This window comes from Teleopsis dalmanni, chromosome 2, assembly GCF_002237135.1.
Source record: "Teleopsis dalmanni isolate 2A chromosome 2, ASM223713v2, whole genome shotgun sequence".
NCBI lineage: Eukaryota > Metazoa > Arthropoda > Insecta > Diptera > Diopsidae > Teleopsis > Teleopsis dalmanni.
The window spans coordinates 6197419-6212875 of NC_051847.1; the positions used below are offsets into that span (position 1 = coordinate 6197419).

Consider the following 15457-nt stretch of genomic DNA (forward strand, 5'->3'; position numbering starts at 1 on the left):
TGCTGTAGCAGTAGTTGTTGATCCAATACAATCAGTGAAGGGTAAAGTAGTTGCTGATGCATTTCGTCTTATTAATCCAAATACGATGGTCTTGAGCCAAGAACCCAGGCAAACTACATCAAATTTGGGTCACTTGCAAAAACCATCTGTACAGGCGTTAATACATGGCTTAAATAGACACTACTACTCAATAAATATTAACTATAGAAAAAATGATTTGGAAACAAAAATCTTGTCAAATCTACATAAGAAATGTTGGAGCGAATCACTTAAACTTAATGACTACAATCTCAATGAAACCCGTAATAATGAGGATGTTAACGGTATTTTCAATCTGCTAAAGGACTATAATAAGGCTTTGCAAGATGAGGAGAAAATGTCATTAGAGGAATTAGCTTTGAAGAATATTGGAAAACAAGATGCCAAACGTCATTTGGAGCAGAAGGAGGACAGCATAATGCATACAAATATAGTGCAGTTTTTAGGTGGAATGCTGGATGCTTTTATATTTCAATAATTTTAAATACTGTTGTAAATTTCTGTTATCACAAAACAATTTAAAAACTTCAAAAGAAAACCCATATTTACTAACTTTGCAAATCTACATTAAAATTTACAATTATAATTATTATTAAATTCTATTGATTATGAAACTGTCTTTGCATATTTGCAGTTGAATAAAAAATATCAATATCAATTGAAATATTGATTTTCTATTCTTCAATTACCAGGATAACAGGAAAAACGATCCTGAGCATATGTTCTTATATTTCACAATAATGGATTTATTTTTATTTATTATTCTACTTTACACATGACGTGGCATGGCATGAGTCAACCCTTGTTTGTCTTCATAAAACTCTTTTATGTTAAGAATGTGGATTCGAACTTCGAAGTATTTGAGAGTTTTATTTAATCTGAATTTCTAAAGCAGAGATTGTTTACCTGCTGTTAGGGATTTTTTTTGAATAGATTTTATGAATTTTAGAATTATTATATCTTAATAACTTTTCTGAGTTCCTGTTAAAATTTGGTGGTTAATTAACTCTTTAATCGATTTTCTAAAGAATGAATGAGACTTCTTTTAAATGGAGAACAACAAGGATTTTTATGTTTTACTACTCAAATAATCACAATAATTTAGTGCCACCAAATAACATTTCATTTTTTAAAATTTCAACAGGAGATTGCAATGGTTGTCTTTATTTTTCTAATGACTAATAAACTAATAAATAATGTGTGTCCTGAAATGGAAAATACTGCTTAGATTTATTTAAAAACTTAACTTTCATTTAAAAAAAATTATTTTTATGTTAGCAATTTTTATTTCTATCAAACATTTCTATGTTTTCGACGGATTTATGTTTCAAAACTGATACATTAATCAAAATATTTATCTTTAAATATTTTTTACAGGCGCACAAATCTAATGATGGTAAGAAGTTCATTCCAATACAAAAATGAAAATGATTAATCTTTATTTTCCTTGTAGATATTTGAATTTTAAAGATGATATACAACAATTGAAACAAAAAACATACTAATATTATATAATTGGATATAACACAAGAATAGTTATATATATTGACATGTAAATAAATTGCAGATATTCATTAAATTAAAGATTGCGATTAAATTGTTAAAAAACCACTTATGGGGATCTTGACCACGTTTGAAAGAATATTCTTTAAAATTCTTTGAAAGTATAGTCATTTTATATCAATCTAAGAAATCGTTTATTAACACTAAAAACAGATGATTTACATTTTTCTTTATATATTTCAATTGTTCACAAAATAATAAGTACATTTCTGATATAATTATGTCAAGGTTATCTTTAACGTACCGAATCCATTAAAATCTGTTTACCATAAACTAAGTTGAGGCATTAATAATTGTGTAAATGGTTTCAGTATATCTGAAAAAAATAAGCAGTGTCATGGTTGAATACATCACAACGTTCGCATGCATGAATCTCTATCTGTGAATCTCACGTTCGTTATTCCCACCCGCTGCATTAATTTTCCAGTTGGTGCAGCTGATGCTGACTGCGAAGATTTACACTATCGAACTTTCTGTTCTCCTGTTGTAATGTTACAGTTGGTCACGCTTGAAGGCAGTCTTTTGCGGTTTCTACAATTTATCACTCGAAACCACAATGTGTGTGACTATACATACATGCACTAGTCCTGAAGTAGACATAAATAAAAGATTTCTTTTCCATATTTCAATTATCTGCGTGGAAGTAGGTTTGTAAAGTGCCAAGCATCCACAAAGTGTCAACATTTATTGTATTATTTACATTAGCATGAACATTCTCATGTATTCGATGTAAGAAATTCTACCTGTGGGCAACAAAAATCTGACTCATTCACATTTACACGCAAAGGGTTCCTTATATAAAATATATATTTGTGTTCAGAATGTGCATTGTTTATTAATACACATTCTGTGCCTAAGGCTTCAAAACGTATTTACTTACTTGGCTCTTTAAGTGATTCTCTCGTCATATGCCCAGTTTACATGAAAAATAAACAAACAAAAAATGATGTTGAATGACTCTTAAAGATTTTTCGATACAAATACACGCATACGTATATCCCACATATTTGTACACGCTGCATTCTCGGGGATATGCACCATGACCTTTCAGAAGTGTGATCTTTGAAAGAGCAGTTAAACTGCAGCGGCTTCTGTTCGCCTGCTTAAATGTTACACTTATTCAAATTAATTTTAAATTTCACAATTTTCGCAAAAAATTAATCGCCAATACAGTACAGACTCCGAATGAGATTATCCGGAAGTGAGCAGACATGACATACTGATTAACAGCAGCTTTGCTATTTTTATGTAAATAGTTACAGATTTTTGAATAGGTACTCATAAACTTCAAAACCCAACAGTATATGACTGAAGTTGAAAAATTACAAACAGGTCATGCACCAGAGATGTGGAAAACGTCAACTTTAATAGATCATTTCACATGTAGTATATGTATGTCCACAGTGCACGCAATGCCTGAATATTCTATAATGTCATAAACTCACATCTTTATTTCAAGTCAAATCAAATAGTTCTTGAGATCAAAAATTATTTTTAAAGTCTATTTTAACTTATGGTATCCTGTGATAATGTTTCACACCAATGAACGCCCACAAAATTAAACGAATAGAAATAAATATCTCATGTGGAAAATGCACAAATGAAAATTTGTACGAGGGTACTATAAAAGTATCGAAAGCAAATACAAAGTTTCACCATCTGTGAAATATCAAAGAATATCTGACTAAGCAGTATTTTCAACAATTGAATACCATTACCCAAAGGCATCTTATTTGATGATTAACTTATTTTTGGGCAGATCAACAAATATTGCTTTATTAAACATTCTCTTATGTTAAGCTTCAATGCCTTGTTAAACTTATGTAGTGGCCCTCGTGCAATAAATGCAATTGAGTGTATAAGATTACGTAGCACATTATGCGAGTATATCACAGAATTTTAGTTTGATTTCAAATTCCCAAAACAACAGTTTGACTCCTGCGGTGCAAATCAAGAAAATGGAAAAAAAGAAGAGTCCAAATAAAAGGCAGAAGTTCACCATTTTCAGTTTCTGTTATCCTATTCCAAATGTTCTGATTGAGTAAACACCCACTCAAGTGCCTGTAAATGTACAGGAAATCTCTTCCATCAACCGTTGTAAGTGTAATGCCTTAATAATTCGAGTCACTAAACACGTTATCACTTCAGTGACTTACATTTTTTTATCACAATCTTTAGAGGACATTTGCTATCTGAAAAGGATACGGATACTTTGACCTTACTGCATTTCTGCGCTTCTGTGATATTTCGTTACATTTCAGTGAGCATCTTTTACTTTCTGTCCTCATTTCTCATCTAGTGCTGCACATTCACTTTTGAATAATTTATCTTCATTTTCACTTTTTGTATTTGAAACATCTTAATCTGATTTAGTGAACATTTATTTATCATTGATTGTTTAGTACAATAGACTATACGTATTAAAGATATAAAATATTTATATTAATTTTTTAAATAATTACGGGATACCACATGTGCGATCAACTGGATAATTTACTTTAATTTGAGAGTTGAGCCTTTTATGTTTATATATAAATTATCTGAATACCAATTGATTATAAATTTCACGACGTTATTATCTAGTACCAATAGCTAATTTAATCTAGAGTTAATCAATATTGGCTTTAAGGCAGTAATATATACTATCACAGCTTTTATGAAGAAAGAAGGAGGAGAGGAGGTAAGGAGGTAAGGAGAAAGAAAGGTAACCATTTTCTTCCGTGTAGAACCAGCTTTTTAAACCGTAGATAAATAGAAGATAACCTTCAATTACATTAAGTCAGAGCCCTATGAAAAATGTAGTAGAATTAATTTAAATAAAATAAAATAATAATCTAAGTAAACAATGAAATTGAAAAAAAAATAACATGTAGAATAAAAAAACTAAAAATTATTGTTTTTTCTCAAAATTCTAGCGTTAACTTCAAAATTTCTTGTAGACAAATTTTTATAACTTTTCGGCAAAAACCAATTAGCAGTTATAATAGCAAATATAATATTATAATAAATAAATAATATTAGTTAAATTCGTTACGAATACGTTAAGTTTTAAAAAGTTCCTAAAATAAGGTAAGTGAGGAAATAATTAATCTCGTAAATTTCTAATCCAGCGAATATTGCCTTACAGTTAACTATAACCAAGCATGGTTATGGAACCTTATTTGTAATATTAGAATATAAAATCAAATTTCAGGTCGGTGAATATTAAAAATGTTGACCATTAATATTTGATGAATTTAACGTTTAACATATGTCGGCCTTTAATTAATTTCAGACTTTTTCAAAGAAGCTTCTAATAAAAGTTTGATAAAAAATATGAAGAATATGAAGAATTCGTAAAAGCAAACCCTATTCCTCTTTCTATAAAAAAGAAGAATTAACAATGACGTAATACTTGAAAAATTAATATTAATTAATTATACATGTTATTCCATAACAGGGTAAGTCATTCTCCTAGAACTAATACTCATAAAATTTTAACAATATCTTTTCCATTTCAGATGTTAACGTCTACATATTAAAAACTATTTATGTCCTCAAGGAGAATCGCCGCGGTTATAAACACTGAATATAAAGTTAAAAATTTTATGAAAATGGATATATAAGGTATATGTTATATGTTATTCCATTATACTATACACTATATTAGGTGATTTCATAAAATGGATGTCTGAGGTATATTTGTTATTCCGTTATAATATAGATCAGAGCTGTCCAAAGCACGGCCAGCGGCTAATGTTTGTGCGGTCCGCGATATGTTTTTAATCTACTACAATTACGCAAATTTTTTGGTATACTAAATAAAATTGAGGCTTGTTGAGTCAGTGCACTTGAGCACAATTACGCTGTATTAACTGCGAGGTTTCTTCATAACCCCTCTCTACGCCTTGACTGGATTATTGTTTATCTGCATACTGCATACTTCCCCAAGGAGCCTGTAACCATTCAGAGTTTCGATAAAACTGAATTTATCATTACAATTTTTATTTTCGTCGGAAACAACTATGAACGTATGTGTTGATTTCTGCAGCCCTCCAATCTGTACACTGATTTATATTGGCCCGCGATGGCATCTGGTCTGAACAGCCCTGATATAGATTATGATAGGAACCACAAATAATGGTTTCATATAGTTTTAATGATTTTATATATTAATTTTTTCAAATCATAATTTACAAAATTTTTATTTCACACATATCCTCCCACATATATGACGTACCTATTATGTAAATAAATAGGTACAGAGTAAGAAGAAATAAAGTTCAAAATAATTATTATTAAACTTCAATTTAAGGAACAGTTAGAATTTCTTTGAGAAAGCTTTCCTTAACCCTAACGGATATGACAAATGTTAATAAATACCAGGTAAATAGATATAAAGTTGTCTGATATCTTCAATTCAATGAATGATTACAGTTACTTTGAAGATACTTTTCTTTTTTAAGATTAAAAACCCTACCGGATATGACATGATAAAAAATGCAAAGTAAATGGAAATACAGTTCATTTGTAGTATATCTTTAATTCGTGTATTTCTAGCCTTTTTTCAGGAAACTTTTTTTTTGTTGATCAAAAACCCTAACGGATATATGAATAGAAATACAGTTGATAACTGTTTGTTTGAGATCTTCAATTGCCGATTATAAATCCTAACGGATGTGACAAATGATAAAAAGTACTCAGTAAGTAGAAATACAGTGGATAACTATTTGTTAGATGTCTTTAATTTAACAGATTTTTAGTTTTTTTGAGGAAACTTTATCTTTTTGTTGGTTAAAAACCCTAATGTATGTGATTTGATAAAAAGTATCAGGTACGTAGAAATACAGTTCAGGTCTTAGATATCTTCAATTTTATGTATTTTTAGACTTTTTGTGAAGAAAATTTTTCTTTTTCTTGTTTAAAAACCCTAACTGATGTGACTTATGATAAAAAGTACCAGGTAGGTACAAGTGGAATTTATTTATAGATTATCTTTAATTCAATATATTATTAGACTTTTTAAGGAAACTTTCCTTTTTACGGATCAAATCCCTAATAGACATGACAAATAATAAAAAGTACTCGGTAAGTAAAAATACAGTGGATAACTATTTGTTAGATATCGTCAATTTCATTTATTCTCACGTTTTTTTTGAAGCAACTTTTTTATTTCTTGGTTGAAAAACCTTATGGATGTGACATATGATATAAAGTACCAGGTATTGAAAAATATAATTCATTTGTAAGATATCTTAAATTTATTTGTAGACTTTTTTTGAAGAAACTTTTATTGCTAATCAAAAACCCTAACGGATATGACATTATCAATTCAGAAAAAATAACAAAATGATATATCTACATATATAAGGCTTTAAAAATAAAGCTTATAGAAACTTAAATGAAATATAAACTTATTGACGAGGATCTTTTTAGGTATATACTTTATTTCTTTATAGTATAATATATATAATATATTATATATAGTTTAGACTTTTAATCAATGTGAACTAATTAAGTTAATTTTCATTATCTTTACAGATTCTTACAATTAAAATGTTGCTTGGCATATTATAATATTCAGATTCTTAAGGATAAAAACTTAAATAAAATAAAAATTTATAAACGCGAATCTTTTTAGGTATATACTTTATTTCTTTGTAGTATAATATATGTAATATATTATATATAGTTTACTCTTTTAATCAATGTGAACTAAGTAAGTTAATTTTCATTATCTTTACAGATTCTTACAATTAAAATGTTGCTTGGTATATTATAATATTCAGATTCTTACAATTAAAATGTTGCTTGGAATTTTATAATATTCAGAATCTTACGGATAAAATGTTGCTTTACATATTATAATATTCAGATCAGATGATCGATCTCTTACTTAGTCTCAAAAATACAATATAATTTTTTAGATCAGATCGTTTGAGATATTAAAAAAACACCACGATTTGTTGGTAAGTATAAAGATTATATAGAAGAATAAGTTATTTGAACCCTTTCTTATAGGAATTTCTTTCTCATATTAACTAAAAACCACAACTAATAAGAAATATGATTAATGCTGTCAAAATAACAACAATATGTGTTAATAATAATTGAAAAATCAATATATGCGGAATTTTAAAAGGATTTTAAGGGTATATTTTTTATATGACATAAATATATCATACAAATTATCCATTTTATAATTCTTATTTTTAAGAAAATGAATTACTTTAATGAAAACTTAGGAATACATGTAAGCGAATCTATAATTTTATAATTATATACTGTAATTTGATGAATTTTTCTACATAAAAATTAAATTAATTTTTAAAAATTGTTTATTTTAGAACGAAAACTCAACCAACTGAAGAACTTATATAGAAAATAACTAATTGTTCCATTTGTAAGAAAACTCGAAATTTTGGGATTTTATGCAAATTAATATAAATTTTTTATTTTAGATATTTTAGACGTTACATGCTTTAGTTGAATCGACTACTATAGTAACATTAATTTATTTATTTTATTTTATTTTTGATCTATATAAATAAAGCTAAAATGATTTTAAGCTAGATATGAATCTTTTTAAATTGTTTCCATTACGCTTTTACAATGAGGCGATTAACTTATGTGTGTTTACATTTGTAAGTCCTACTTATTAACAATTAGAGAACCTTGCTTTCCTTCGAGCTTTTGAAGTAGAAACTATATCGGTTTAATAATGCAAAATTTTAATTATATATTTTAGTTTCATATACTTTTATATTTAATATATATTAAAATGGCAATTAGAAAAAAAATGTTTAAAGAATGAACGATCTGACTTTGCTCTTTGTTATGACCTGTAGAACCTTATTGTAGTTCATTGACAAATTAATGAAGCCTAGCTGCCAATAATCCAAGGAAGAAGATATCAGAAGTTAACTGAACTATATGTAACAAGTTGCTTTATTATGCATTCAGACAACTAATTATAGTTATATACTAATACTGAAAATTTATAAGATCGTTTAAATTTGGTATATCTACAATATAAGCTTTGGGATGTTCTAATTCATTAATATGTTTTCCTTAAGATTTAAATGTATTCATTTGTAGATATATTATATTTTTAAATTTATTTTTAATAATTGTTGAAAATCTTTATACAACGTACGAATTTATCTCAAACTTTATTTGGCAAGTTCTTAATAACTTTATATGAAGAGTGTTTAAACTTGGATAATTACAAACCTATATATCTAACAAATCTATATATCTTATTCTAACAGATACTTCTAAATAACTATAAAAAAAATGTTTATAAAAAATTAAATATTTTGTAAACTATTTCAGCTTCCACTTAGAAACTATATTCAGCTGCATACGATCATAAAAAGCAAGAATGATATTTTAGTATACAAACTTCATAAAGTTCAAAAAAGGTTATTCTCACAATTCACTACGTTTTACTACTACGAGCAGAGGGCATTGCTTACCTTAAACCAAAAATCTTTAATTCTTTTTGTGTGAGAAAGCAGATAAAACAGATCACACAGACTCCATAGTATGCCTATAGAGTTTTCTGAGATCCTATTGAAATGTTACAGTTCGTTTCACATCGTTGAACTCTATGAAGATGCGACTGAGCATTGTGTTGAAATATAATTATAGCTGATCTTCATCACATCATTTGGTTAAATTGCATGCCATCACGACAGCAATAATAATGCTTAAATCATTGTATGTGCGGGTCACACTCAGTTGAGCCAGTTGATCTAAGCTAAATCTACTTGTAAGATCTCAAACTTACTAAGAAAACATAAAATGTGATAAGTATGTTAATGAAATACAGACTATTAAATTTATATTTCAAAAAACAAAAAAAAAATACTCTCTGAGCAAAGGTCACTTTGTCTGCTGTGGGCAAACCAAACATACATATAATATCATACCTACGCATAAAACTCAAATAAAAAATATATTTTCACATTTCTATGTGCAAGAGGCGCTGCACATTAAACCAAAAACTTATTTTCTTCAAAATAAAATAATCAGATATGCGTACGTCTTGAGTTTCTTACAAATTTGCTGTTCACCTAATGTTCGCAAAGACGCGACTTCCCCTTACAAAACATATTTCAATAGAGTACGGATCTTGGATATACCTACGTGGCATTTAGGTAATCTTTGGAATTATAATAATAAATGTCTATTATTTATTTGTTTGCTCTTCAGACATTTATTTCAAAAACCTTGATATAAAAGATCAGAAACAACAAACTGTAACAATCTAATAGGTGCACAGCGTTTGTGAGAAGGGCATGCCCTTTTCAAAATATTTTAAAACTCAAACGATGTGGGCATTTACGCACTATTAACAAATATATTTGGTAATGCGTTTATGTACCCTACACAATAGAACAGCATTTAATTCTCGTAACTAATATAGAAATTTTTTATTTGGTCATAACTTCCAATATTTTTATTTTAATATTTAATTTATTAGTGGTTATAGAGATGGTCAGAAACAGAAACCTAATTATTGCAGAAAATATTAAAGACATCTCAGGAATTTGTAATATCTTAGGAAGTGAAGACCTATTTGGACACACAAATTCTTTTTCCAATGACAAAATATAAATCGATTAAAATAATCGGTATTTTCGCCCAATACTCTTTATTGGCATAGCCCATAACTGTCAATATATGTGTCTACTACATATGTATGTACAGCAATGGTAAAGTCTATAAAACCGATCTACGCACTATTTTATTTGTTGACCTCTAGTATTTTTATCGCTATTATTCAGTTTTGTTTGTCAATACAAAAGCAGAGGCAGTGCTGTGCTGGCATGCAAGTGAACAGACTATTATCTTTTGAGTTAAATATACATATATGAATACATATATATGTAGAAATGTATAGGTATATATACAAATATACACAATATAATCATGTTTGTATACAAAAACGAATTTACTGCGGCAGCCAGCATGACGCACGATCATTTCACAGTAAACAAAGCGGAATATAAAGTTGGAATAGGTCAGGTATGTTCACAGGCACACAAAACCATATTCTCACTGCATTTTTGAACTTCATCAGTGAACTGTGATTGCTCTGCGCCTGGTAGAAAACATGAATTTATTGATTTTTTCAATTATAATTTTGATATATTTTTAAGTAGGAAAAAGCAAACAAATGAATGACCTACCCCAATTAACTGACTAAAAAGTATGATTTATTTAATTTTTCAAAAGAACTTTAAACAAATATTATTATGGGAAAGAAAGTACATAACAATAATTGTGTCTCTCTCTCTCTCTCTAGGGTTATAAAAAAATTGTGCCTAAGGCTTATATTATTGTTTTCTTTCCAGGAAGTTTATATTGCTAAACATTAGGCGAACACTCCAAGTAGAAAGCGAATAAACGCAACTCAATATTTCTAGGGAATTTAATAGAGAAGCTTTCTTAATATTCTCCACCGTAGAATTATTTCAATAAAAGACTCGTTGCGTATACACAGATTTCGTTTGGACACTGCCAGTCCAAACTGCTCACCTAATAAAAATTAATAATTTTTAACTCTTTTTTGTAAGACATGAACAGTTTCATTTATAGACACGTATACACTGCATAAAATAATTTATAACAAATTAAGTTCACTTAAAAATACTTTAGTTTGCTTATAAGCAGCAAGTGGTTTATAAATGAAACTGCAAGATGCATTTTAATATTGTTGCGCGCCTGTTATTTGGGGGCTCAAAATGGAAATATGTGGGAGTTTCTCAGAATGTGTCCATACTATCTATATATTGAACACACTATTAATATAATGTAACATAAAAGACATATTATAAAAGCATTCCCAGTGATCACGATTAATATGATGAAGTGTGAAGGCATATCTACTTGCCCTTTTCTAAATAATTTTTTGGAATTGTTCAATTATTCTCAAAAAGAAATAATTTACAACACTTTTTTTTATAACTTAAATGCAAGCAAAGAAATTAATTTAAAATAGTGTGTGATACAATCCCAGCAAACATTTAGAAGCATTTGAAGTTTCTTGCATTTTTAACATATTTTCAATGAGCTGCGATAGGTGACAAGGGAAACCGCCTGGATTATCTGTTTTTGTGATAATTGGAAAGTATATTAATTGGATATTTTCAAAATACGGGATTTTACTAGGAATTTATGCTTTTATAAAATCAAACATTAATAATCCGCAGGTAAATGCGACAACAAATATCATGTTACTATTGTTATAATAGTGTTCGAGGATGAGAAATATAAATTTATAAAGGATATAAAATTTCGTTATACTTATAAATCCTCATATGATTGTTTACAACAGTATTAAAAATTGAATGTCCCTTATCAAGTTTCCATAATGGTAATCAAATATAAATGTACTGTGAATACAAAAAACATACTTGCCGAAACTACTTTTAAAGAAGAACTTAACCATATCCACTTTTCGGAGAATCGAAGTAAAGGTAATGGATTTGGACTTGTACAACCCCTACGTGAAATAAAATATAATACAGACAATTATAACAATAATGTCAAAATATAAATATGCATTTATAAGTTCTAAATAAATTATATACAAATACTCATATTAGTAAGCCTTTGTTTACATACATACTGCACAGATCTACTTACCAACAATCGAAGCAATATCGTCCAAGCCAAATATCTTTCTTAAAGAACGCTTGCTCTTACCATTTACAACGTATTTAACATTGCTAAACAATAAATATATTGTACACATTTTACCAAATAAACATACTTTGTGACAATGCAAACATGAATGCACACAGTTCTCTGTTTCTTGCCTTTAATGAAATACTATTTTCCAGCTGGAATTTGACCACAAGATGTTAGGGTAAATGAATCCTTGAAACTTCTTTAAATCATTTATGCCAATACAGTAGATGTATTTGACGACAAACCTCCTGCTTACTTTGATCGCCTGTTCAAATCGCAAAAATCAAACGCCGTTTAAATTCGCATTTAAATTGATGTGACTGAATTTTCAGGGTTGCAAATTTTTTTGCACATTATCAAAATATTAACAGCCAACCTATCAGGAAATCAGCAGAGCGGAAGCATAAAGGTTGCAAGAGTGCAGAAGCATCCACAATGTGTTGTCTTTTAAAATTTTTTAATTGAAAATTAATACTGTGAACATATAACATAATAGTTTAATGATCGTGAAACATCTGCTTGCCTTTCTTATATATAATGAATAATAACTGTGTGCAATTTTAAATGACAATACATAATACTGTATTCGTATAACGAATGATTGCGGACAATAATTATCTGAAGACTTCGACTTACCCCAAAATTTTTCTTCTAAACGGCAATTCTTAATATTATGGAACAAAATAGAGTATGATTTCCCTATGAATTCCCAGCTAATCAATAAATGTTACTTTCATAGGCAAAAATATACTGTTAAAAATTTTCACACATTCAATAAAGTATTGACAAAACACAGCAGGATACTAATTAGTTGTGGTTATTCGAACAGGACAACATAATTGTCGAAATCATCTTCCAAAGAAATATAAAAGGTTGGTTTTTTATCATATTTGTGAATTGCAAATAATAGGTCTGTTCCATGAGCTACTCGTAGAAAAAGTAAAGTAAAACACAAGTAAAGTACAAACTGCTTTGTGTAAAATGTGGTGAGAACACCATTGCCGCCACACAAACAATACAAAAATTTAAATTCAAACCAAAACAGCTGATTCACACATCAACACAAATTTTGCTTGAAATGTAGGAGTAAAGTCTCTTTAACATTTCAAAATATTACAAACGTAATAAGCGAACTATTGTGAACCTTCATTCGAAATTTCAACGAATATTCCAGTCTTCTGTCAAAGATTAGAAACAAAAATTTAAGTAAAATTAAAAAGTTTCACAAATTTAAAAATTTTGAAAAGGAAATATTTTAAAAATATGCAAAATTGTGGAAAATAAATAAATATACACATAAATATTTACAAAATTTTATAATTAAAAAGCGGTTTAAAATATTTAACTTATTAGTTGCTAACAAGCTTACACTTATTAACACATAAATATTGTAAACTTATTTTAATTTTGTTATTAAAGGAAAGTGCAAAATTTCCTGCATGGTAAATATTACTTTTACTTAATTATTTACTTTAAATTTTAGTTTTAATTTTATTGTTTATTTTTATACAAAAAGTGCTCTTTATACATAATGCGAGAACATAACATTTAACCGATTGCAACATTGTTGCCAATATCTCGCTAAGTGTCTATAGCCTATAAGCAACTTATTGTTTTTCGCCACACTTAAAAACTGCCGAAAGCACCTAATATATATTTGTTTAGAAAATATTTCACGACTATAACATGCATCACTGTAAATGTATATTCGAAATCATTTTCATATCACATGGCAACCCAGTAATGGAACAGATATTGCTTTCGTCATTTTCCCGACATTCATTTTGAGTTTGCCCTTCTCAGCGTGCGTTTGAAATACTAAGTGGAGTTAAAATATGATTAAATTATAAAGTCCACATGTTAATTTTGATTAAATTAGACCAGAATTGTGTCCTATGCACGCTCATTTATTTGGATTTTGAATATTTGAGTGCTTTTCAAGGACAAAGAATAAAAATATTTTAGCAAATATAAAGAAGCAACTCCGGTTAATGGTTTTGTTTTTCCAAAAATTTACTAAAACAATTGTCATTGGAAATAGTAAAAATATTCGCCAATTTTTAGGATTTGCCGCGATTAATTTAGGTTATATCCTATGCACTTGGCGATAGATAAATGAAGCATTTTAATAACGTATAGATGATTAAAATTCCTTACGTTTTGAGGTGTTTGCACAAAGTTCTTTTAAATTATTGACAACATCTCGAAATATGTTTCAAAGCTGTAAACATACCATAATTTCTCTAAATTGAATAGTTAATTATTCAGAGAATTGCATAAACCCCAAGTTTGTATAATGCAATACACGTGCTTTCTCTAATGACGCATTCATTTTCTTATGTGTGTAGCTATGTATGCAAGGTCGATACCCTAGACACTCTGCGCAAAGAGTACATTAAGTTTGTGTAGCAGAAGGGACCATGTAACTTATATAATTATAAATACATTTTGAGTGATTCTCGAATGTATTCCATAACGATCATATAAACTAAATAGGTCGTTAAAAATTTTCTTTTCGATTGTAAAGTCATTTCCTTGAGATTTTAATATTCACAAACATCTAAAGTTTATGCAAGATACGAGCTTTTAAGATAGCTGATTTAAATTAATAAAAGTAAACTTCGATCGATTAGAATTTATATTAGAAGCGCTATAACTATTACAAAATTTTTCAGTTAAAAAATATCGAACACCTGATAACGTCTTCAGTTAATAATATTAAGGATTCTGCCATTGCCAACAACATTACTTTACCATTCCGTTTTTTGTCTATTTCGGTGAATGGTTACCATTTCTCCATTTCGTTTTTGGTCTACCTATGTGACTGGTTTGAATAAAAATTGTGAGGATTATAAAGTATCAGGAAAACATATGAAATCGTTTGTGATGCTCTTTAAGAAATTTTTGTTTACAAGCAAATATTTGATATATACAATTAGGTTGAAATTCAAAATCTTTACCTGCCATTTAACTACTTTTATGGGATTAGAAGAGAGTGACACAATGTGAAAAGTACATACATCTTTCCACAAAACCATTTGAAAGTTTCCTTATAGAAATATACAATTCAATTGTTGCTTTGAGAAATTTAAGAATTATAAAAAATAGCAAAAACGTATAGAATTATAAAAAGGTGTGCGCTGTTAGATCCTCACAAACACAGCATGGAGCAAAC

General features: G+C 28.4%; 1 protein-coding gene and 2 long non-coding RNA genes across 5 annotated transcripts; all 3 read left to right on the forward strand.

Moving 5' to 3' along the window:
• Position 1: 1 nt before the first annotated feature.
• Positions 2 to 624, forward strand: LOC119684613 (26S proteasome non-ATPase regulatory subunit 14-like; the record flags this gene model as incomplete). The annotated part of the gene is made up of 1 exon (XM_038098690.1): positions 2 to 624. A coding segment is annotated over one exon (516 nt), but the record flags the coding sequence as incomplete, so codon positions are not given.
• A 3898-nt stretch (positions 625 to 4522) lies between these two features.
• LOC119682747 lies at positions 4523 to 6984 on the forward strand. 3 transcript variants are annotated; one of them, XR_005252598.1, is made up of 12 exons: positions 4523 to 4671; positions 4730 to 4795; positions 4877 to 5042; positions 5103 to 5208; positions 5897 to 5967; positions 6019 to 6088; positions 6142 to 6284; positions 6345 to 6415; positions 6470 to 6544; positions 6599 to 6669; positions 6743 to 6803; positions 6853 to 6984. It is a non-coding gene; the product is annotated as an uncharacterized LOC119682747 (long non-coding RNA). The 3 variants fall into 3 exon arrangements; XR_005252600.1 differs by having other exon boundaries at positions 6866 to 6984; XR_005252599.1 differs by having other exon boundaries at positions 6048 to 6088; positions 6853 to 6983.
• An 831-nt stretch (positions 6985 to 7815) lies between these two features.
• On the forward strand, positions 7816 to 8122 carry LOC119679895. Its single transcript, XR_005252439.1, has 3 exons — positions 7816 to 7834; positions 7929 to 7984; positions 8043 to 8122. It is a non-coding gene; the product is annotated as an uncharacterized LOC119679895 (long non-coding RNA).
• Positions 8123 to 15457: the final 7335 nt, after the last annotated feature.